At 44.8% G+C, this 25,145-nt stretch overlaps 2 protein-coding genes across 2 annotated transcripts; one reads left to right on the top strand and one right to left on the bottom strand.

The window, feature by feature from the left end:
- LOC144115151 (torsin-2A-like) lies at positions 1-9,881 on the bottom strand. The gene is made up of 4 exons (XM_077649328.1): positions 9,505-9,881; positions 9,354-9,431; positions 8,998-9,227; positions 1-1,064 (listed from the first exon to the last, which is right to left on the bottom strand). Exons 1-4 carry the CDS (start codon positions 9,575-9,577, stop codon positions 246-248), a joined length of 1,200 nt encoding a protein of 399 aa, XP_077505454.1. The 5' UTR covers positions 9,578-9,881; the 3' UTR covers positions 1-245.
- A 4,016-nt stretch (positions 9,882-13,897) lies between these two features.
- LOC144115150 (zinc transporter Slc39a7-like) lies at positions 13,898-22,183 on the top strand. The gene is made up of 3 exons (XM_077649327.1): positions 13,898-14,950; positions 15,669-15,880; positions 19,569-22,183. The coding sequence occupies exons 1-3, from the start codon at positions 14,050-14,052 to the stop codon at positions 19,818-19,820; spliced, it is 1,365 nt and encodes a 454-aa protein (XP_077505453.1). The 5' UTR covers positions 13,898-14,049; the 3' UTR covers positions 19,821-22,183.
- Positions 22,184-25,145: the final 2,962 nt, after the last annotated feature.

Here is a 25,145-nt window from a genome sequence, read left to right on the forward strand (position 1 = left end):
TTTTTGCATAAATTCGTTTTTAATATACACCACAGCAGCCTTGCAAAGAATCATGCATGTGGAATTAAAATCCAGATTCATGGCAACAATGCACATCACCATGGGTCTGGCAACATAACACCTTTGGTTTGTAGAAATGAGTCACTTATCACAGCACAGACTTCCATGAACACTGTCACAGAGGACAAACAGTTTGACTTATCACAAGTTCTTTCACCTACAGCAGCACTTGCTGTGTTCACCATTCAAGGTGAGTCTGTTGCAACTAAGGCTAGCTTGATTGGTACTTCCTTGCATCCAGATTCTGAGAAAATCGGATTTTCTGCTGGGTAGAACCTAAACTCTTGCAAAAGACTGTTGACACCACCTGGCAATGCCAGTACTCTGGCCCTGAATTCTGGTGTGTGCTGTGCCAGCTGTCTTAGCAGGCACTCTTTAACGTCAGCTTTGGTCAGTGGTAGGAAAGGCACGATTTCTGCATTTTTTAGCCATGGTGGCAGCATATATCGGTATGCTTCAACCAATCCTTCAACGTCTTCACTGCTGCTCATATTCTGCTTATCACTGAGTTGCTTCAATGCAAAGCCCTCTGCTACACTGGCGCCACTGCTCAAAGAAAGGACAAAAATCGCTGCCTGTCCTGTCTGCAGTCCCAACTGGCCCCAGGATGACAGTACGGTCTCTAGCTGTGCACTAAATGATTGGTCTCCTGGACCAAGTTTGGCTGCATCAGGTGCAAGGTCAACGTCATCAATGACTATGATATTTGGCCGCCGGGATGACAGAGTGCTTTGTAGCCAGTGCAGCAGGTTGTTGCCGGTTCTGCGTGCCAGTGCTACCTGATGTGAAGCAACCAGAGCCTCAGTGTGAGGGCAGTGTTTGGCGATCACTGAAAGCGCATAAGTCTTTCCACACCCAGAGCACCCAGCATACACAAGCACAAGTGGTAATGGTGCTACAGATTCACCACCACCCAAGTAGCGTGCAATGGCAGCTACTGTACGGTTTATGGCGATGTCTTGACCAACAAGATGCTGGTGCAGCGTAACATCCAGCATCTCCACCTGCAAAGTAAAGAGCAGAGGTCAACAGCAAGACGGCATAACTGGTTTTAAGGTGGCAATGAAACCATTAGACTAACGAGTACAGATGGCCTAAACAACAATCTGTTTGTGGTCACCGAGGCCTGGGAGACAGCACAGAAAAGGCCACTCCTTAATGGGTTTCCCAACACCTTTGAGTCCCACAACACCCTCTATACAGTACTCAAGAACCTAGATTTGCCAGCAGAATGGCTGCAATTCTCAAAGAAGTATACAGGTAGAAGAACCTAGCAGTCACACAATGGGATGGCAGCAGCTCGGAACCTGTGGTGACAGAGTTGCTCTATGTCACTCCTACTCTTTATATTGCTTGTGTCTCCAATGACACAGCAACACAATGTCACTCCCACTGATCTCAAGTTAGCACTGTCCTGAACCTGCCGTGGCCACACTATGCCAGTAAACTTTATCTCACCCGCCCACTGAACTCTCTACTGCCCCAACAATTTTTCTGTTCCTTTGAAATCCATTCTGTTGCCCCAAGAGAGCACTGGTCATCTGTTCTCCGCGTTACACTGTACCACCCCAGTCCATTTCTTTTTAATTTTTGCCGAAGTATTGTCAACACGAGTTTGCTCCCTCAGCCACTGCCCTTATCATTTTCCTTTTCACACCTCGCTGCGCTGTCCTTAACTTCTAACTTCAAGACTTTTTGTTAGCCTCCAGATCTCAGCCCCATAATTAAGTACTGAAAAGACATCACACCCACTAAGGTAGCTCGGTGGTTATGGTGTTCATCTGCTGAGCATGAGGATTGCAACTGGCAGCCAAATTTTGTAGGAGGTAAAATGCAAACAAAAGGTGCCTGTGTGCTGTGTATGTTGATGTATGTTAGAACTGCAGCTGGTCGAAATTAAATTGTAATTGTGGGGTTTAATGTTCCAAAGTGACACATGGCTATGAGGGGCACCGTAGTGGAGGGCTCCGGATTAATTTTAGACCACCTGGGGTTCTTGACCGTGCACCCACATTGGACACCACACAGGCATTTTTGCATTTCGCCTCCATAGAAACATGGCTGCTGGGGCCAGGATCAAACCAGCGACCTTGGGGTCAGTAGCCTGGTCAAAACTTATCCAACGCTTTCCCCTACAGTGACTCCTTCCCCCTTGATTTTACCCGCTCTTTCATCCCTTCCCTCATACAGTGGTTCAGGTATCCACCCTGACTGAGACACCTTTTTTCCCTCATAGCCGATTATTATTATTATTGTTATCAAGACACGGTTATATGCTTTCCTTTTGAGAGATACTGGCAAGATGCAATTCGCAGCCAGAGAGTGCCCACCAAATGTACTCGAGCCTAAACTTATTTTCGTCATAATTTCTGTCCCACAGTCCCGATCTGTGGTTTTTACTTGGCAAGAGACAAGTGCTCCCTTACTAGCACTTCCCATTAACTCAGTCGAATTAGGAGGGAGGCAAAATTCTAGAGGCCCATGTACTGTGCGATGTCAGCGCATGCTAAAGAACCCCAGGTGGTTGAAATTTCCGGAGCCCTTCTCTACGGCGTCCCTCATAGCCTAAGTCGCTTTGGGACGTTAAACCCCCATAAACCATAAACCAAACTACCTATTCACAAGTTTTTGTTACCTTTCCACACTGTTGACCATTATGTTCGTCTTCTTCATATTAATTTTTAGAAGCCTACTTTTCTACTTTGCATGTTAAGGTCCTTAATCATGCGCTACAATTTCTCCCCTGAATTGCTTTAGCAGGGCAAAGTCGTCGACAAATTGGAGGTTACCAAAGCGCCCTGCATTAAACTCTCTTACTGAGCTCTTCCCAATGCCACCCACTGAATATTTCTTGTAAACATGCACTGAATAACAGTGGAGAGGTTGTTTCCTTGCCCGACACCCTTTCCAATTAGTATTTTATCACTTTCTCCTACGGAGTACAATGGAGGCAGTGCAGTTGCTGTACACATTCTCTAGTATATATATGTAGACTCCCTCCACACACTGGTTACGCAATGCTTGCATGACTTAAGTTTCAAGTTAATCAAATTTTTTTACACGAGATCACTGGTGTGATTTTTAACCTTTTGTACACAGAAGATGGGACTAACCAAGCCAGACACTTTCTGGCTTTATTTTGATGCTGACAACACCATAATCTTGGCTGACTCGAGACAGAAGCTTTGGAGGCTGCTGGACATCTGTTCAGAAGGAAGCCAACTCAGCCCAGCACTACCACTACAGAATGGCCTGTGTGACACAAGATGTGCAGTGGAGGGACGAACACAAACCTCGGCATTGTGCACAATATTGCTGTGGCCATGAAGCATAGCTCCAAGCAAGAGCAGAACAATAAGCATACGTCGTGCACAGAGCGCTCTCAGCTTTGTCCTTTTGAGGCGATTTGTGCTCTATGGAAGCTGGTGGCTGCACCTGGCTTGACATTTGGAAATGCGGTGCTCTACCTCAAATCACTGACACAAAGAGCCTTAGAAGGTCTGCGTATGGAAGGCTGGACATGTTGCCCTCTGGGCATACACTGATCGATCCTCACTCCCGAACTACAGTGGGTGGCCCACTTTTGAAACCTGTGAGACCGAAACCAAGTGTATTTATGAGTGCCGACTTAGTGTGCTACCTAACAGCAGGTAAGTCTGAGAGGCACAAGTATATACCCCTACTGCATAACCACCGATGGGTAGTGCGGGCACATCTCAAGGAGCTATACGAAGTCCCCAGGGTCACTGTGACAGGAAGTGACAAACATGTTATATCCAGCTGTGCGCTGCTGTGAGAAGGGAACTACAAAAAAAGGCCAAATTTATGACAACACGACAGGAAGTGTCCTCTTGAATGAGGTGAGGGCTTGTTTTCAAATTATTACCAGCACTTGATACAAACGCCCCAATGCCAGACAACTGAAGAGAAAACTCAGCATTTCGTGCTACTTATGCTGCTTGCGAACTGCTTGCGATGGATGGCCACTGCGACCAAGTTGATGTGCCTCGAGTGATGGCAGCGAATGCTAGCAAGATGGAGGAAATAGCAAAACAGTGCCTTAATCAGTGATACCACAAGTATACCTTGCGGAAGGCACATGAACAGTAACAGAATCCATTTAAACAATGCACCAGTGCTGAGTGGTGAACTCCCGCTCTCACCATACTTTTGGGCCTGATCCAGATTTACTGTGTCTTTATGCAGGCTTTAGGCAATATCTGCATCAAAACTTCCGTAGTGTTTCAAAGCAAATAGTGAAAAAATGAAGTACTGTAACACTACTGCCAACAATATGGAAGCCCCTTTGTAACTGTACACTGGCCACCAAACTTGCCGCTCAAACCTCAGCAAGTGGACTTGACAGCAACCATAAGCATTAGTTTAGCCAAGTGCAACACGTGTAGAAACAGCACTGCCCATCTAGCAGTCCAGCATGGCCCTATTTGATTACTGGTTTAAATCACATGGCATACACCAAAAAGCATGACTACATAAGCAAACCACCACAAAAATGCTGGCAAGTAATGCACAGTAAAGATCACCATGTCGCACAGAGGTACGCTTTGCTGTGGTAGTTAATTTAGTTATTTGCAGTGTTCCGTGTCAGTACTAGTACAGAACAAAAATGTGAACTTTGTTCACTATTATCTCTTTTAAGGAAATCTATTCATACGATATATTTCTGTCCACTCTGCTTCACACATTCACCAGACATTGCTGCATTTTGTCATTGTAGCATTTGGAAAATGAAATAAACAATTTTTGTAGCTGCTGCAGTGGAAAATTGACAAATGCAAGTAATGGTAGGTGTGGATTAAGAGCGAAACAGTAAACTGAAAGCTGTGTTTTGCGGCCTGCAAATGAATACTTGACACATATCATGCAAAATGCGTGACAGTGACAACAGAGAGTTCGTCATTCCATAGCAGTAAAATCAACTGTCAAATACTGCCAAGGTTATGCTGATAAAGGAGCTGCTGCTCCTGTGTCTAGGGGTGCATATGACCAGCCGCTGAAAGTAAAAGAATGTGTTTCAAGTGACACAATTCTATGCTTGATACCACTAACTGCACTAAAAATGACTGTCTTGTTTTGCATTTTTTATCATAGTTATGCTTTGTAAGGGTGTGTAATTAATACTTTTTCCAAACTGAATCGAATATTAGTACGTACTAATATTTGCTACTTGTGCGACTATTCATGGAAAACCTGCAGTTGTGCGAAGCATTGAAGCGACAGTTGTGGCACTACTCATGGTGCTACAAGTTTAAAAGTTGAGTAGAGCTATAGCTGCTAAAAGACAACACTAACCACCACGGATTGCAACACGAAGCCACTATATTAACTCTAAGGCCATCAATTTATAGGTATAAGAAAATTAACATTTGCTTGGTTTGGTCAAATACACTTTTCCCAAGCATATTACCCTAGAAAAGCCAAGCACCAGGCCGGAGGAAGCCTTGCATACCCTGTAGAAAATCGGTGGGTGCCCGGCGACACTAGAACCACACTGCAGGATATGAGACTGGTGGCACCTACTTATGAGACATGGCCTCCAAGATCAAGCATCAAGGCAGCATTTTCCTGAATTTGCCAGTCCTGCAGCGTCGTCTAGACTTAGAGGCCATGTAGAAGCATTATGAACACCACCACACAAATGGGCCGTGTCGTGATGCTGAACCCTTCATCTCCATCATACTTTTTGTGGAAGAATGCTGCGCGGCGTCGGTGTGGGCTGCTTTTGGAACATTCGTTGAAGAAAACTACGGTGGGCCTTATTCGAACCTCCTTTCATTATTCGAAAACTATTCGGAAAGTTTTGAGAGCATATTTGATTTGTTTCGAATAATTTTGAAAATACACTATTGTATTTGTCCGAACCAAATAGAAGAATATTCTATTTGAAATTTTCGAATATTGGCGCATCCCTAATGCTTTGTTATTCACAATACTGCTATGAGATTAAAGTGGCATATCGAGTGTATTCTGCGTGTTCGCATGGCATGGATGAAACACAGTAGATACATGACGCAATATTTATTACAGTTGTTCTGTGCATGCATGTCAGCCATGGCTCCTGTTCTGCTGAAAATCCATCATCGTCAGCATTGTGAGTGGAAAAGCAGGTGGCAAAGATCTGTTAACCGGAGGACCAGAACGACAAATGGCTTCTTCTGTGAATGTGGGTTTGAGTGCTAGCACACTAAAAAAAAAAACGAATGTGTGTGCATAGCACACATGTCAGCTACAAAGGTGTTGCTTCTTAAAATAGTAGTGTTATCAATGCGTCAGCATTCGAAAGGTGGCCATGTCGCCATCATGCGTGGCCACGTTAGATACAACTAACCTTAGACAATCATGAATTTAGCTGTCAACTGCAATGATGAGCAGATTGCTCATAAACCAGTGGGCAGGTTGCCACCTGCGTGGGAGCCCGGGTGCTCGGGAAGAGCCAGCTGGGTCCCACAAGCACCACTGGTGGTCATGTTAGAAACACCCACCTAGCTGGGGCAGTGGTGCACTGCTTAACCGCCGCACCTCTGTGCCAGGAGTGGTATGAGAATTCCCAACTATCTATGACTATATAAGTAGACAATGACTAATTCCGCATATATTGGCATTAACTAACACAGAATCAGCGGCAAGAGAAAATGTTAAAGCATTGAACCGATCCACCAATAATCACCCAAGAGTTTTTTAAAAAAGTGCGCTAGCACTAAAACCCCCAATCTCAGATTTTGCAGATGTTTGTCTGTCCGAGGACTCTTTCCGAACCTTGAGGTTGTTTGCAAAGAGCAACATGGGTCTCACATGCCCCACTGGTGGCAGCACCTGCCATCACAACGCAGAGGCGCATTGCTTAACCGCTGCACCACTGCGCCAGGAATGGTATGAGGACTCCCAGTGACCCCGAACGTAAATTAGAGAATGACCAATTCCGCATATATGGACATTAACGCTATCGCATCGTATTCTTAAGGCGGAGCTTAAGTCCGATTTCGCCGATTTCTGTCTGAAGATTGCTTAACTTTGAAAACAGAGCCTCGAATTGAAACCGAAGCAAGAACCGAAGTGCTAGTGCACCTATGCATTTGGCCTAAACATGCTAAATTGTCTGCCATTTTTTTTTCTGTCGTCCATGCAGAATTTTGCCTGCAGATGGTTTGGTACGCGAGGCTTAAAATCCTGGAGCTGCACGCAGGCTATGAAGGATGCTCTAGACGAAGGTTCCAAATTAATTTCGACTACCTGGGGTTCTTAGCGACATCCTCTTTTTATATCACAGCATGCTTTTAGATCTCTTCCATGGTACTTAAATACATTCAAGCAGATCTTCTTGTACGAAACTTTCTGCATGAAAGCAGACTTTTAAATGTCATGCTGTGACCAACGTCACAGCAGCTGCCATGGTGACAAAACAGGAGCACTGCAAGAAGCTGTGCATATCTATAAACCTTTTATCGCTATCTGCTCTGCCTGCATTGCAGAATCTATGCGTGGTTCACCATTGTGCGCCCATGACGTCAAACACTGTGCCATGTTTGCGCGTTTTAACAGTGATCTACTAGGAATGAAGTGAGAGCAACTCAGTGTAACAAAGCAACAATAGGTAGCTTTGGTACATGCATGTTAGAAGTTTATTAATGCGAAAGCATTAGAACCCCCATGTTGTGAAAAAGTGTCCAGTGTTCTCTGAAGTCTCCACCTGCCACAGTTGACAGGTGGAAAAGCGCAGAGGCCAGAAGGTAGCTGCTATGGGAAGAAACCAGAGGCTGGCTACCGTGGACGGAGGAGGTTCTGATGCAGGCAGACGAATGCGCAACCCGAGTGTGGTTGCCACGGGAACAACCTGGTGGATAGCTACTGTGGAAGGTGAGGGGGAAGTGAGCTGAGAAGAGGAGCAGAGCGGCACGTGAGCACTGGATGCCGCTCTTCTGCTAAAGTGTGCGAGCAACCTTCAGAGCCAAATGTCAATGGATAATGAAGATAACACTGGAACAGAAGACCAAGTGTGCAAGAGATTCAAGCATCATCGTCACCATCAGCCTGACTATGCCCACTGCAGGCCAAAGGCCTATCCCATACCTCTCCAATTAACCCTCTCCTGTGCCAGCCAGCCTTATTCCCGCAGACTTCTTAATCTCATCTGTACACAACTTTGTGCCGCCACCTCTTACGCTTGCCTTCTCCTGGAATCCTGTCCGTTACCCTTAAAGACTATCAGTTATCTTGCCTTTGCATTACACGCCCTCCCCAAGCCCATTTATTCTGCTCGATTTCAACTAGGATGACATCAATCCACGTTTGTTCCCTGACCTACTCTGCTATCTTCCTATTTCTAAATGTTATATCTATCATTTTCCTTTTCATAGCTCGCTGCATTGTCCTCAATTAAAGTTGAACCCTTTTCGTTAGCTTCCACGTTTTTGCCCCATAGGTGAGTACTCGTAAGATACAGTTGTTAAAACTTTTCTCTTGAGAGATATTGGTAAACTGCCGTCCATGATATGCGAGCACCTGCCAAATGCACTCCATGCCATTCTTATTTTCCTAGTTATTTCATTCTCATGGTCCAGCATGTGTAAAGAAGTACAAAGAAGACTAAGTGTGCAAGAAATGTAAAGAAATGTAAGTGACGTGTCATGCAAAGGGGAATGAAAGTCTAATGCTACGCATTTCCGTCGGATCAGCCTACCAGTCGCCTGCCATTTTTTTCTTTTCATACTCACTTTCGCAGTAATAATTAAAAGTGATATCTGGTCAAAAAAGACGAATTGGAGCTGCTGAAAACACAAATGGAACCAATTGGAATCAATGGGATTCCAAAAGGTTTCAGTTGTGTTTTCGACGTAGTTTTTTTTTTTTTTTACTGAGTACGATACCTCTAGGCAACAGTAACAACCAATTTGGAGACTGTTGCAGTCGATCACTGACCTGCAGCCGTTCCGAGTACAAGTAGTCAGGATGAAAGAAAAGGTACACGAGGAAGAGACAACCCAGCGTGACGCAGGCTTGCAGGAACGTCCAAGCGATGACAATGTAGCGCTTGACATATTTTTTGGATACCACACTCCACTTGACGGGTAAATAACCGTTCATGCTCCCCTGCCGCTTTTCCTTGCACTCCGATAACAGCGTTGCTTTCTTGTGAGCGTAGCCGTTACCTGCGCTGGCAAAGAATCAACGCTTTTTTGCAGACAACGCTCAAGGCGACAAAGACAAAAATTTTCTGGTTGCAATATTATCACGCGATCGCACGCCATGTGCAGACAGGAAGTCTCGTTACGTACGGGAAGCATTTGCCGTTAGACTTCTTTTCGGCTCGTGTCCAGGGTATGTAATCGCCAACAGCTTTTTTGGCCCGGAGTCTGCAAAGCAAAGAAACTCGTTAAAGAAAAACAAGGCCGCCCCATCGCAACATAAAGCAGCAGTGTTACGTACTAGAGTTACTTTTCGTGGAAGCATGCTTCGACTCATGTCCAATATGTGCGTGGGACACGCGCTTTTTCACCATTTGGAGAAGAGCACAAAAGGCCAATGAAAAATGCGGCGCTGGCGACACGTCCGAATTGTCCGAATCTCCTGATGCGGGGTCGTTGACTTTATGCGCGGGGTCTTCGCTCCCGAGTGTAACCTCGCTGCTGCAGACAAACCCGCACTTACAACACCTTCACCATATTTTCAAGTTTCCAAAGGCGTCAGAAAAACGGCACAGAAACAGGGGGAGGTTCTGCAGCAGTTGTACAACCATAACAATGAATCATCGAACCAATCCACAACACAGCGCCTCTGTTCTTACTGGCCACCGTAACTGTAACAATGGAGGAAGGATAACTCAGGAGAAGCTACATGGGAGAAAAATGAAAAGGAAGTCACGTGGTTTTTCTCGCTCAGGAGGCCATCTTGTCCGGGCAGATTAGCAACAGCGTCGTAGTTGCTATTTACAAACCGGGCGGCAGCAGCCGGCCGCGGCGTACCATTTGAGGTGCGGCGTTAGCGTACTTTCTTTAACTGCTCGAGTTTATGTTTTTGGTGGTGCTCACAGGCTGACGTTGACGGCATTCAACCATATCTTAGTGCAAAATTCTTGTTGCGTGCCCGGATTTGAACGCTTTCGGCGACAACCATTCAACGACAACGTCTACTGCAGCGCTGCTCGGAGCCGTCGGGAGACCGCCGCTGTTCACTAAAAGGAGCATTCGCACTGCTCATTCACCACAATTCGAAACGGCGTCAAGGGTGTGACATTCCCGTAGAGCCAATGGGGACGATTTTGAAATGCGACGGTGGCGGTGCCTGGGAGTTGGCGGTAAAAACATAAATTGCTCAAAACTTTGCTCGCTATGCTTGCGCCGGTCGCTGTCGTCTGCTGCCACTGCGCTGCAGCGTTGCCCGCGGCGGCACTGGCGGCGCAGACGCGTTGTGTCATTGACTCCAGCCGCGTTTGCTGCCAGATACCAGGATCGCTGCAATCGTTCCGACCGTGGCGACACTTATGGCGCGGACGCGCAACTTGCAACATGCCACAGCACTGACGGCGTGCACTACAGAGCGGTTGTCGGCGTATTGTGCGAACGTTTCGTGCCTTGTGCGTGCCGTGTGCTATTCTCGTTCCCGTTTCGATCAGCAGTGAAACCTCGTTGCTATAGTTATGCGTGTTCTTGCAACGCTCCAGCGATTGCAACTGTATTTTTGTTTTTTGACGATTGCGCTTGTGTGAGCAACGGGGTTCATGACATGGGCGGAGAGCGATATTGTAAAGGAAGCAGCTGCGCTCGCTTTGTTCTTAGTATATAGAAACTTTGTTGCATGCCTGTTTGAAGTGTCGTGCGAGCTATTTGCCTTTGGGACGTGCTGGGCTCATGTGTATTCGTTCATATCGAGATCAAGTCTGTATTTCTGGTCGCGCGCTGTTTTTAGATCCGTTTCCTGTAGCAGATTCAGCAATTGCTTTGTTGAGGTCATGGGAAAGAAGTGCGAAAAAGGCGAAGCACTTTCGCACTTCATGACAGCGAAAATGTTAACTCCCCATGTGGTTTCGTTTGCCACCCTTCGCGTATTAATAGCATGAACGTTATTGCTCTGAGCTTTCACTGTGTAATAAAGCTCGAACTGAATTTGGACGCCTTTTCTCACGTGTTTATTTTGCCCATGTCCTATGATAGTGTCATTTGTGGTAAAAAGTACTCAGTGAAATGAGAATGCACATGTGCATTCAATTTCAATGATGACTGTGGTTATGCTGAAGAAAAATAATTTGATGCGTTCAATACATTGACTTTCATTTTCTGTATGGTGGATCACAAGTAAAGTGCGCTACTCTGCAGTGACATTACAAGCTAGTATTTCAACAACTAGAGAAAATTTATGTGTACAGCTGCAGCTGTGCACGTTAAACATGATACACAGCATTGAAATAATGCACAACACTGTGAAGCCTATACTGAAGCCACTGGGTACTCCTAAACTTCTAGAAGCAGTCTGAAAAGGTACGGTCATGTATATTAATTATCATGCGCTAAACTAGACCTGTGGATGTAAAACCTGCCAGGAGGCAGTGCTAGAAGGATGGATTTATGGATCATTCTTAGAGGGGGGAGGAGGGGGGCTATCTCATTTGAAACATGTATTTCTTGGAATTTTTTTGTTGAGAAATAGGGGTTCGTCATGGTTTCCCTATGTAAAATTTCAGGCTTTGGGATGGGGATATGACCCCTTCCACCACCACTCCATAAATCCTCCCCTGCTGTGCTACTATAGGCACTGTCGGCCCTCTCTGTTTCTGTCACCTCTATGAGTGGCTCTCGAAGTTGTGGATCAAATGTCCTTGTTGGCACAGTCATCATTATGAATATGTTATGATGCTAATTTTTGCATTCAGGGTCAAGAACTCAGAGTTCTTAGCATATTTGCCCATCCTCGCTGCTGTATGAGAAAGCATTCCTGGCATGGCCAACCGCACGAAAACTTGTTATGAATATAGATACAGTATTCAAGACCAAAAACAAAATACAGCAGGATTCTTTTTGTCCTCTCTGCTGCAGCAGAAGACATTGTTGACACAACCAGCTGCCCAAACATATTCAATATAGAGATTGCAATATTCATCAAGAGCAGCATTAAAAGGCAGGTTGAACACTAAGCTGCGGTGTGACCATGCATGGAAGCATTGTTCACGTAGCCAAAAGCAGGCACGCGCACACTTATTCAGCGTAAATCTGAGAGGGTTGTGCTATCCACCTGAAAGCGTGATTGAAGTGTGGCCAGTATATGGACCACTTTTATGCGAGCACAGCATGCAAACAACCCTACATCAAAAACCTTGCTCAGGGATCTCGGGCATGAAGCTCTAAATTCATTCCAGCAAAGAAAGATTTTTTTACATGAGCACGGTTGACAGCTGTCCAATCGAAAATCCTGATGCTCTCATGTACAAAGTGTTGCAGAGGGCCATTTAAATATAAGCTTGTGCCAGCAAGCTGGACACAGAAAGATTCCAGGGTAGCCATGTACTAAAACTTTTCAGGAAGCTTAAATTTAAAGGCAGTACTTTACACTGCATTAAAGTGGGACAGTTCTTTCAGAAGTATCATGAAATACACAGCGCGATCCAAGGCACGTAGCATAAAAAAAAAGAATGAAAGATGATACACGGCACAGAGTAACAAGTTCTGTTTCAGTGGCACCATGTGTAGCAGTTTATATAAAAAAAGAACACAAACAAACATGCTCTCCAAAGTATATAGTATATGCAAAATTTGGTTTTGTTTTCTTCTGCTATATTTTGGCAGCAGCTGTGCAATTGTACACAATTTCACTGAACTAACTTTTTGTTGTCCTTCACCTTATCTTGTGAAATTAACTTCCTAGCCCTGCTATTAACACGTACGAGGCTAGGGTGAACCGGATGTAAGTATGCCAGTATATTTCGCCAAGTGCAGCCTGGAAGGAACCCAGGGACACATCTCCGTCGTCGCAAAACGACGCAGGCGAAAGCGTCGAAAGACACTACGTACCATGGTGGGCCACCGCAACAAGTGAAAGTGACAGTTCCTTCCCGCGCTTACCGCAGTTGCGATAAGTGCGTTCGCCGAATGCTATTTGATTATGATCATGCAAGCCGGACTGCTTCGTTCGAACGAGAGAGCGGGGACGGCGCGGCAAAGAGCAATAACTGGAAGGAGCTGGATGTCCCGCACGAACATTTCCGACGTCTCCCGTACATGAACAACGGCCAGAAACCAAGCGCCACTCGCACTGGAGTCTCTTTAGGCCAGCTCATTCACGTGGTTTGAAATGCGCGCGCGGAGAAACGTAAACAAGAGCGCGCCCGGACAATATGGCGCTGAGCTCGTTTCCGGCTTCAAAAAAATGTCACTTGATGGCCTCCTTCAAGCTGTAACACAATCGAACGCGCGCTGAACTAGCTACTACAGTGCCTAGAATATATTCTAGTGTATTCAGTATATTCTATTGCCAGTATATTCTAGGAACTGGAACGAAAAGGAGGAAGAGCAGACTTGGCTTGATGTTGACTTTTTCGCTTTTTTTCTCTCTCTGTTTTCGGCTCGTTCTCGAATTGTTGAACGGTAGCAACTGCACATTAACATATTTGCTGAAGTTTCTATTATAAAGCATTATAAGGTATTATCAAAAACTGCTCCTAAACATTTGCAACAAAACTGATTGTTTAAATGCATATCTGCAATTTTTATTACAATAATATATTACTTGAGAAGTTGTATTTTATTTTAATTGATATATAATTTTAAATAGCAGAAAATATGCTTTTGTCTTCTAGATAACCGCCAGGGGGTTGCAAGCATTGCTTGCATTTAAAAACACGTCGGCAAAGCTGCTACAATGCCCGCCTAGCTGAGGAGAGTTGGAGAGTCTACCGTTTATGAAATAATTCCGATAGCATGCTCTTGTAGTGGACGCGTTCCCAACGTTACAGTAGCGAAGACGCATCCACGAACGGGAGACATGTTGTCTGCAAGCCGCAGAGCGTGTGTAGCGGCGCTTCTCATAGCGCTAGTGAGTGCCGAACTCCGGCTAGTTGGGGCCCAGCATCACCATCACCACGATCACGACCATGATCACGATCATGACCACGAACACGTCCACGAACCTGCAGCATTCAAGTACTCGCGCGCAGCCAACGACCCGCACCTTGCAACCGGCAAGGAGGCCCACCGGCATTTCCATGGACACGTTGCATCGTCGTCTTCGCATTCCCATGCGTCGGATGGTCCCAAGAAAAAGCCGATCCGTTCGTTCGAAGATACCGCTTTTCTTTGGGGCCGCGCCTTAGGATCCACGCTGCTTATAAGCGTTGCGCCGTTCCTCATCCTATTCTTCATTCCTATAGACTCGCGCTCAGGCCACGAGTCACTGCTCAAGGTTCTCCTCAGCTTTGCCTCGGGAGGCCTGCTGGGCGATGCGTTCCTCCACCTTATCCCACATGCGCTTATGCCGCACGGCAACGAGGAGCTGTCTGGAGCTGCACATGAGAGTCATGCCCACAGTCATGCCCACAGTCATAGCCACGGTCATGACCACTCTCACGGACCTCATGACATGAGCGTCGGCCTGTGGGTGCTTGCGGGCATCCTTGCCTTCCTTATGGTTGAGAAATTTGTGCGCATGATCAAGGGTGGTCACGGACACAGCCATGAACACGCTGACGGCCACGATCATCGCGAGGAACAGGCCGGGGACCAGACGCCGTCGGGAATGGGGGAAGCCGACACGGGGCCCTCGGGAAAGTGCGATGGAGAATCTAGCGGAACCGAAGAGGCCAAAAGCGAGGCGGCCGCTGCCTTAGTGCGCAGAAAGAAAGCCAAATTAGAAAGCCCAACGAAGGACGAAAAGAGTGCTGACGGTGGTGAGTGCTCCAGTTCTTGCACCATGCTCCTGGCACGGGGCGTGCCTCTGGAAGTTTTCGTTTATCTTTCTGGTGTGCTTACAACATTATTCCGTTCTGACTCGATGCGGTCGAGCAAGGTCAAAGACTGCTGCGACAAGCCGCAAGTACTGTGCACTGTACAATGACAGCACAAGGCACATCAGTGATGTGCACCTGCTTGCCGGATTAAGTTTTGAGTGCCGTTCCCAGATGGCTAAAATTTCCACGAGCTTGACGCTACAGTTGTGACAAGGAAATCCTAAATATACTGAATGTAGACTACTTTAAGCAGTAGTTTCAGTTTGTAGTTTGTCACTGCCAACTGGAACAAAGCCCTGCCTAAGGAATTTTACTCTCTCGGATTAGTGTCACTTGTTCTGCAAGTTTGTTCTGATTGCATTTACATGTTGCAAAAGCAGTAAATTGCTGAAAATATGCTCTTGAGTTTTGTAGTTTCTAGTCACCATAAGGCACAGGAACATAGTTTTGCATTAATGCAAATCATTTCGAGTTGGTGGCAGCTTTTTGAATTGGTAATGGTGGTAGGACCACGTAAGCTAGCAGCTGGAAATTGATATGCTCAAAAAGTTTGCTTGTGTCAAGCTTTTCAGATTCTTCCATATAAATAGATTCTGTTGCATGAGCTCAGTGCTTTTTTAGTGCCTTTGTGGCTCAAACTCACATTTTTCATCTCCAGGGAAACGGCCATCAGACATCAAAGTAGCTGCGTACTTGAACCTGGCTGCTGATTTTACGCACAATTTCACGGATGGCCTGGCCATAGGAGCATCATACATTGCTGGCAACACGGCAGGCTTTATATCTACGGTGACAATCCTCCTGCATGAAGTACCACATGAAATTGGGGATTTTGCAATCCTGGTGCAGTCAGGCTACAGCAAACGCAGGGTGAGTTTGTTTTTTTTTTTTGTTCTTGTAGGCGCTATGCATGTTATCAACATGTATGCAGTGCACAGTTGATTTTATTGTTTGCAATACCTCATGGTCCTTGAGATACTGTAAATAAGCACCCTCATGTTCGTGGCCTGCACACAGCACAGTCTTGTTTGTGCATGAAGCAATAACTTCTGTCTGCTCCACACTTTGCTTTCGTAAATTACCAATTCTTTCAGAATGTTTCTTGAATAATGGTGTTTTCTTGAGGGGGAGAGAGTGGTAGCTCTTCAATCTTATTGGCCCCCAGTGGATTATAAGCAGGCAGTGGGCAGTCCTGTTGTGGCTGCACCTTTACTATGCACCAATCCCACCAGGGATGTGTGTATGCAGAAGGACAATGGCATTTAAAAGGGCAGCTGTGTTGTGGGCTGCCCTGGAAACACAACAATGGCATGCAAGCTCCATGTGTGTGGGATGCGGCACTAACTGGTCGCTCCCAATCTTGGCTCTGAGCAAGTAAAAAGTGATTTTGTCTGATTTTTTAATTTTGAATTTTTGAGTGTAATAATATTTGTTTGCCCGGACTGATTTCTAAAATTCTTTTTGCATTGGTCCCTGGAGTACATGACAAATTCTGTGAATAAAAAAAAGATCTGCTATGCAAAAACAGTTGCAGTGCCCTTTCGAAGTGATTATGATGAGTACTAGGTGGTAGAGAGTGGTGGTTTAAAGAAGCATGTCAGATGGGCATAGTGCAGCATTAATTATGACTAATTGCTAAGGCAACATTGGCACTATCACTAAAGCTATACTTGAGGAACATGTGAAAGTTTTGCAGGTTGGCTCATATTTACTTTTGAAAAATTCCTTGGGTGCATGCTTTGCTTTGGTTCAACCCCTCTGTGTAGTATTCCATGGTACTGCACGAATTTTCTTGCTGGGAAGTACAGATCAAAGCAACGTGAGCTACAGGAATGCTTTATTGGCATGCAGTCGTTGATAACTCTGCTGATATAAGTGAGAAGCGTACTCTCTTATCCTGAGCATTTTTCCTGTAGCCACCTGAACCTTTCAGTGTCTTTTCAAGTTGAATGCAGAAGCAGAATTAAATGTTGTTCCTTAATGCAAACTAACTGTTCGGTGTTAAATTGCTCTCACCTGTACACAAAATACTGAAGCACCACCTGGAATGAAGTAGGTTGATATTGGGATAGTGTCACTCAGGAGATGAATTGCAAAGCATGATCAATGATTTAGACAGCTAGAGCATAACGGTGGGCCTAAAAATTAACTTGCAGAAAACCAACGTAATGTTCAGCATTCTAGCGAGGGAACAGCAGTTCACAATTGGAAGTGAGGTGCTGGAAGTGGTGAAGTAATACGTCTTCTTAGGGCAGGTAGTGACAGCTGATCCGGACCATGAGAGGGAAATGACTAGAAGGATAAGAATGGGGTGGAGCGCATATGGCAGGTTCTCTCGGATCATGAATAGCAGTTTACCAATATCCCTCGAGGGAAACGTGTACAACAGCTGTATCTTACTGTTACTCACCTACTTGGGCAGAAACTTGGAGGCTAACGAAAAGAGTTCAGCGTAAGTTAAGGACAACGCAACGAGCCATGGAAAGAAAAATGATAGGTGTAGCGTTAAGATACCGGAAGCGGGCAGAGTGGGTGAGGGAACAAACTCATGTTCATGACATCCTAGTCGAAATCAAGAGGAAGAAATGGGCTTGGACAGGGCATGTAATGCGAAGGCAAGATAACCGCTGGTCCTTAAAGGGGCTGCGAAACACCGCGTGAACGGATGCGGGTTACACTTCAGATGGATTCTTTATGTCACACAGATGCTGACCCAGAAAGAATTACGAGAATTGATGCATAGGAACGGGAGTTACTCAATGAAGAAATTTCAAAATACAAGCAAACAAAATACTGTCCTCAACTCTATTTTCGTGCAGCTTCCCATTCCCATTTCGCTCTCCCAATGACGGCACACTGTGCGACCAATCAAAACAGCCTATCTTAGCACGTGGCGGAAGTTTACACTCCATGGTTGCCTGTTCTCTGTAACTCGTTCATGCCAAGGCTGGCGGCGCCATTTGCATGGTTACAACAACCATGTGAACGCCCAGCTGACCCAGCGATGCTTCATCGTCACCACGACGGCGCAGAAGGGAACACTGATCAGTGACGTTCCTTTACTTATGGATCCCATCTCGAGCGCGAGATACTGCGACGGTGTGACCACCTGCGCAAGATATCAGACACATTTAGCATAGCGCGTACCGCTACTGCTTACCGCCAACCATCGCCCCTAGCGCGCTGGTTGGTCACGGCGAGCAAGGAGCGCGCGCTGTTGACGGGAATGTGGCGCCATCTGGCGCCGCCGCACGGTGATCCTCGACAAGCTGACGATGCGCACTGTCTGCTAAATGTGAACTGAACGCATCATTCCTTGTGACCGAAATGAACGCTTATAGAGTGCAATGGCTCGATCGGATCAACTCTGCAAAGCCGCTCTCAGATACATAGAGAGTACCCATAAGTGTTAGTGCTAGGTCGTAGGATGTTTACAGAGAGGCGCAAAGTCCGTCGATGCAAAAAGTAGCCAGAGCCTCTAGTGGTGTATTTTTGTTTTACTTACTTTACAGTGCTTTTATCTAGGGCAAACAAGTTGGTTTTGTTAATGTAATATAGAACACAAAAACTTGACAAAACGTATCTCTAGTTATTAACACAATTTGCAGTATATTTACTCTTTGTCCAATCATAAAGCTCGCCCTCCGTGATGTCATATCCGATGCTAAAAACCGCCACTGTATGGTGACACCGTCAGTGCCATGAATTTGTTTTTGCGAGCTGATTAAAATATTAAAAACAGGAGTATACATGGTACGACCGATGCTAATAGCATCACTATAACTCCTTCTATGCAACCAACGGGCAAAACAATGCACTGAAAATATGTTTCGGGGCCCCTTTAAGGGTAACGGAGTGGATTTCAAGAGAAGGCAAGTGTAGCAGGGGGCGGCAGAAGGTTAGGTGGGCGGATGAGATTAAGAAGTTCGCTGGCATAGGGTGGGCGCAGCTGGCAAAGGATGCGGTTAATTGGAGAGACATGGGAGAGGCCTTTGCCCTGCAGTGGGTGTAGTCAGGCTGATGATAATGATGATGATGAATGTTAAGCTGGTGCATGCAACTGTTTTTAAGCACTCTTTGCCTTTTACTGCTACGAACTTGAGTTCATATTTTGGCCACACTTGGGATGTGCGAGAATTATGGATTTGGACCCATGGAAAAGTTTTTACATCTGCTTCTGCATTGGCTTCAGTTCTGGTACACTGGCACTTTAGCTAAATGGAACAAAGCTGGGTCATGCGCTCTGCATAGTGAAGTGGATGGGAGTGGATTGCAGTGCTCTTTCATAGGCTCTTGAACAGCAGCTGCAGCTGTGTGCTGCATATAGACTTGGTCTTAGTAATGATGCATACTGTAAATGTGCTAGTGATGTTGGATGAGGAGAAAACATACCTGCCCTAAAACTGATCTGTTGTATTAGTTTCCCTTCTCTGTTATGAATCTGCCTGGATGTGTGAAAGTATTGAGTGAAGTCCAAACACAAGTGATGGTGGGATTGACTGTGCTTTACTAGTTCTCGAGAGCAAATGCTTAAGCATTTCTGCCTCCTCTCTTGCAGGCCATGTGCATGCAGTTGGTGACAGCAGTGGGCTGCCTAAGCGGCACACTCTGCAGTCTCATTGCTGACGGGGTCAGCAGCAGTGCCAACCTTTGGGTGCTGCCTTTCACAGCTGGCGGGTTCATCTACATTGCCACTGTCTCAGTCATCCCAGAGTTGCTTGAGAACACTCGTCTCTGGCAGTCAGTTAAGGAGATATTTGCCCTCCTACTCGGTGTCTCAATGATGGCACTTCTTACCCAGTTTGAGTAAAACTTGAAGGGGAAGAAAAACCAAAGTGTGTAAAAAATGGTGTTATACGGTTGAATGGTGCACTTCTGATTGCAGCTGTCATATTGGTGTTGGGATGGGAAGAACCATTGTTGGGCATGAACTGTGTTAGGGTGCTTAACATGGCCATTGGAATTGCTTCTGCTCCACTTGTCTGGGAATTGGCCTGAAACTTATTCACACTGTGCAAGTTGTATTCATGCCTAGTAAATGTGGTTATGCTTTTATCTGCAGGAGCATTGTCTACAGGGACCCTAAGTTTTCGCACTTCTTAAAGGTCTTACGACCTGAAAGTGTAACCAAAAAGAGATGTGTACTAGTACAGCGACTAAAGTGTGGCGCTGTTTTGGTTACTTTGCACAATTGTTTTCTGTGATGGCTGGCTCAGAATAGTTGAATGTGGCACATTCCAAACTGAAGCCGAGTGAAATGTAAAGAGAAATAGTGAACCCTGCAACTTCCACCTCTGCTTGCTTTTCAGGATTTATTTATGGTTCCTATGTGCACGTGCATGAATGTTGTATCATGTATAGTGTTGTTAAGGGTAGCTTTTTGCTCTCTGTTGACAATTCTTATTCACTCATTCTAATTTACCAGTGGCAGGACTAATGCTTTTTCTCTTCTACTTGCATTTGCGTTAATATTTTGAATATTATTGGATGCATTCATGATGTAAGCTGACAGTGATGTGCATGTGTCACAAGCCTGAAGGCATTAAACGCTTGCACTAGACTAAAACAACTCTGAAGCATTTGTCATTGTTAAATTAGAATGGCCTGTGCTGCATTTTCATTTAAATTTAGTGTGCCACATGCTCTAACATGTGCTGTGAATTGCTTTGAATAATTTACGATAATGTGCTCAGTATGTGTTCTGAAGCACATCTTTTTTTTTTTTCTAGCAGTGAGAGCCTGGCATAATGTTATAATATATAGAGCAGAAACTAGACTTGCTAGCTACTGGCACGCCTGTGCCAGAAAAGTCAGTGGTTGATTAAGGAGCCAGTACTTCTAAGCCTAGCCTGTGATGCCTGCACATCAACTCGCTACAGTGATGCAAAGCCTAGAAACTGCTCAGGTGAATTTCCGGTTGTAACACAGCACTTATTTTTTGTGCAGTCTTTCTGTTATGCTTTATGTCATTATGGGAAAATGTGCAGTATGAATTAGGAGCAAGTAAATACGCATCGATGCTAGTACCTTTGGCTAAGCTAATGGTTCTCGATTAATAATGTGGAATATCTTGCCCAACCCGTCATACTGAGGTAGGAACTCTTAGGTATAGCAATTCATATTACATATAATATAGCCTGCAAATAACTAAATCTGTTTATCTGCTGTTATTTAGAGTGCCTTTATTTCTTTGGTTGTTGCATTAACCTCTGTTGGGCTCATGCCATTATGCTTTATTGGCTGCAACAGAATGCCTGATGTAGCTGCTACAGGCAGAGGAACATAATTACTTGAACAAATGACACCAATTTCTGGCATGCAGAACTGTTCAGAAAACTGTTTGTAAAGCTGTTCCTTTTTATTTTCAACTAAAATGCTCTTACATCTGAAGAGTTCTTACCTTTTTGGTACTTGTTAGGGCACTGTAGAAAAAAATTCATTGTTTAACAACTTCTGCTCCTTCTCTTGAACGCCTTGAAGCTGTAAATGCAAGCAAGGCAAGTTTTTTATGCCAGCTTAGTGCTTGTGGTGCCTCCCCAGAGAAGAGCAAAAAGCCTGGTGGTATAGAACATACCAGTGCACAATTGTCGAGGAATATTGCAGTAGCAGTTTTATGAAATGGGCATACAGGTGCAGGCATCACTAGTTGCATAGTAAAATAGAAGCCTTTTGATATGGTGAGGCCCATTTTTTCTAATTCTGTACGTTACACAGGGTTGTAACACCGCATTGATCCAGACGAATAGAACTAGTGAAAAATGTACAGCAATGTATGAATGGAAAGGATTGGGCTGACGGAAGAGGTATTTAATGGAATATTTCAGTTTCATGACCAGTGTTCGTAATTGTTCCCAAGTCATGATACTCTCTGGCCGCAAGTTCCACCACCAGTGGTAATTTTTGAGTTGCGTGCTCAAGTGCTCATGATTGCATTTATTAATCCATAGTAGGTACCTGCATTGTGTACATTGCTACCTGCCTTTAATTACTGCCGAAAATCATGGTGCATTCAAATTGAAGATAGGTAGCTACACAGTGTACTGAGGTATCTTTGTTTTTTGTGCCAGACATTATGGTGTCTAAGTGGCTGAAACGGATATTTGTTGCTAAGCACACTTAATTTCACAACACTTCGTTTGCTGCTTGATTTAAAATAAAGGTATTTGTGGTGCAGTTGCAATGACTATGACAATTTATGCTCTTTATTCTGCAAATGTTTACTAGCATCTGTGTCAAATGGTGCTGACTGGCAGGATTTGTATTTTTGTCCACACTTCCATTGCTGACCAACATTGGAAAAAGTGGTTGTATATGTACAATGGGGTGGTTGCAGGTGATTGCAAGAGACATGATTTTGTTATTTCAACCTTATTGCTCTGAGAGGTGTAAACTTAAAGAAGAAAAAGAAAAGCGTGCTTGGGATAAGTTTCAGTTGCCTTGTTTTCTGCTAGTACCGATGCTGCCCTGCGCCAGGTTATGTGCGCATTTAGAAATTGATCATCCCGTGCTCAACTCGGGTATTAAGAAATTCGTGCTGCTTTGCACTTCACTCAGAATACTTTGTGAACATATTTTAGCTGGCAAAGATAAATGATGGTCTCTTGAACTTTGCAAACTTGTGGACATCTTTTTAATCAGCATGAAGGTGCATGGCAAAATAAGATTAGGAAATACTCTTCTGTGAGAGTGAAAATTTGGTTTATGCAACCATTAGGGCATTGCTTTAATACATTATTCATCAGTGAAAAGCTTTTAGATTTTACTGCCCTGTGCTAAAATGGAAAATGTGATTATTTTTCAACTTTTTGTTGAAAGAATTTCTTTGGAACAAAAATCGCTTCTCTTCGATTATGCTTTCTCATTAATGCTTTTGACCAGTGTAGCAGTTGCATGTATTGCATCCTCCTGGCATCCATTGCATCCCGCGAACCTCTTTTCACCTAGTCTGACCTCTTTTGCTGCCTTTCATCAGTGCGGCCAACTTGGGTGAAATAGTTCAGCCAGTCAGGTGCATCGAGTTTTCACGTGATATACGAGCGGAAAGTGCGCTCAGACGTGAACCACAAACGTTTTCGTCTGTTGTGACCTCCTCCATCTTCAGAGAACTTCCACTCGATACAGTCAACACCGAAACCAGTAACAACACCGAAACGATACAAAAACTCTAGTAGAGTGTTGGCCAGATGTGTAGGCTACTCAAAAGAACAGCAAACAAACACGCGGGAATGAAGGACACGACCCTCTTAGAACTAGTCCAGTCATTCGTAATCAGTAGAATCATATACGTGGCACCATACCTACAGCTAGCCAAAGCAGAAAAGAACAAGATTGAAATCCTAATCGAGGAAAGGCGTCAAAACCGCCCTGGGTCTCCCCCCGTACACATCCACCCAGAAAATTCTGAACATGGGGATTTTAAACACGCTAGACTAGCTCCTTGAGGCTACCAGAGTAGCGCAACAATGACGACTCCTACGCAGCCATTCGGGGCTAAAAATACTAGAAAAGCTAGGCTTCGAACCTTGAGCGAGACTCAAACACATGGAGAATATCCCAACAGACTTAAGGAACAAAATCAGTATCCCACCACTCCAGGGGCGTAGCCAGGGGGGGTGGCTTATGGGGCTGCAGCCCCCCTCGAAATTTTTTCGTACTGTTATGCACTGGCGACCAAAACAACCACCGGCACTGGAAATCATGGTGGATTTTGTCTACAATGTCTTTTTCATGCTCGAAAAGAAGTTTCGACGTGAACATTGTGAACTTGGGCTGGATTTCGTGACACCTATGCACCTGGAGTCACGCAATGCAAGGAGCCCCATCCGAGCACAGTTTCAAGGGCGTTTCGATGATGAGCAGGCTCGTCGCGGCATCTCGCGGCGGCCACGGAAACTACGGAGCGCATGGATTTCAATTCCGAAACTTTATGGATATAAATTTCTCGTAAACTTTGTCCTTGACATAGCAAAGCAACGAAACAAATGTAAGTAAAAAGCTCTGTTCCTTCAGGTCCATAAACGCGTAATTAGGAAAATGTTTGACTGTTCATTAGCCTTTAAAACCACAGATATTTTTTCCGTGTATTATAATAGTTAGCACCATGATCAAATTTATCACAAAAATTACGAGGACATAACCAATCTGACCGGCCTTGCTCATTGAAAGCCCGGCCCTCACGGCGTTTCCCAACAGGCACTCTCGGATGTTGGGTAGAGCAACTTGTCCCATCATGCGTGGCTTTAGTTTGTCCTTTTCCTTCCTTTTTTTAGCTACCTGCTTTTACTTCCTTTTTGAACCAGACCAATACCCTTCTTTAATTTTCTGTGCAGAATGATTGTTGCTGCTTTGCAGGCAGCTAAAATACACATTTTCTTACCGATTTCTGCTTTCTTTCTGTATTATTCTATCCATATAATGCTGTCGCGACTGCACACGTGGCCCAAATACATATCACGATTTCTGCGATCATAGTTTTATTCTTGCAGGATCATCTGTCTTTCTATGCGTAAAGGTTACTATCTGTGATTGCGCAACGTGTTTATTTGGCTTGTTTGACATATCATATGCAGCAACTTTAACTTAGGTATGTAAATTTATTAGAGAGTATTGTTACGTGATGACCAGCCGATGAATGAGATGATATGACAGATGGCTACAGAATGATTTTAATGGCGGACTGCCTGGTGCGCCACTGCACAATTCGTCTTCTTCTAGTCCGTCACAATATACCTATCCTATATTTAAATATCTTCTTGCCATGTTTTGTGTATACATGCAGTGAACTTTGTTTCCAGCGACGCTTTTTTGCCCTTTATCAAAATGTATCTTCGCATTTCTGATATTCCATTGCGTCTTCACATTTCTAATGTGTATTTTGCAGAACTCCTGCTTTTTATATGTGCTCTCTGTTGTGACTATAATTTCGGTGCAATTACAATACTCAACCGGTGACAGCTGCGCTCGCGCAATACATTGGAACGAAGGACAGTGCCACCGAGATTTTTTCCTGGCCATTTCACTATTGCAAAATCGTAAGCAAGGTTCTTGAATGACAAAGATTCATTAAATTATTTGTCCGCAACTTGATTACTCACATCAGGGACATGCACTGCTTTGATGGTTTCCAACTAAAATT

The sequence above is a fragment of the Amblyomma americanum genome, chromosome 1 (assembly GCF_052857255.1).
Source record: "Amblyomma americanum isolate KBUSLIRL-KWMA chromosome 1, ASM5285725v1, whole genome shotgun sequence".
Taxonomy (NCBI): Eukaryota; Metazoa; Arthropoda; class Arachnida; order Ixodida; family Ixodidae; genus Amblyomma; species Amblyomma americanum.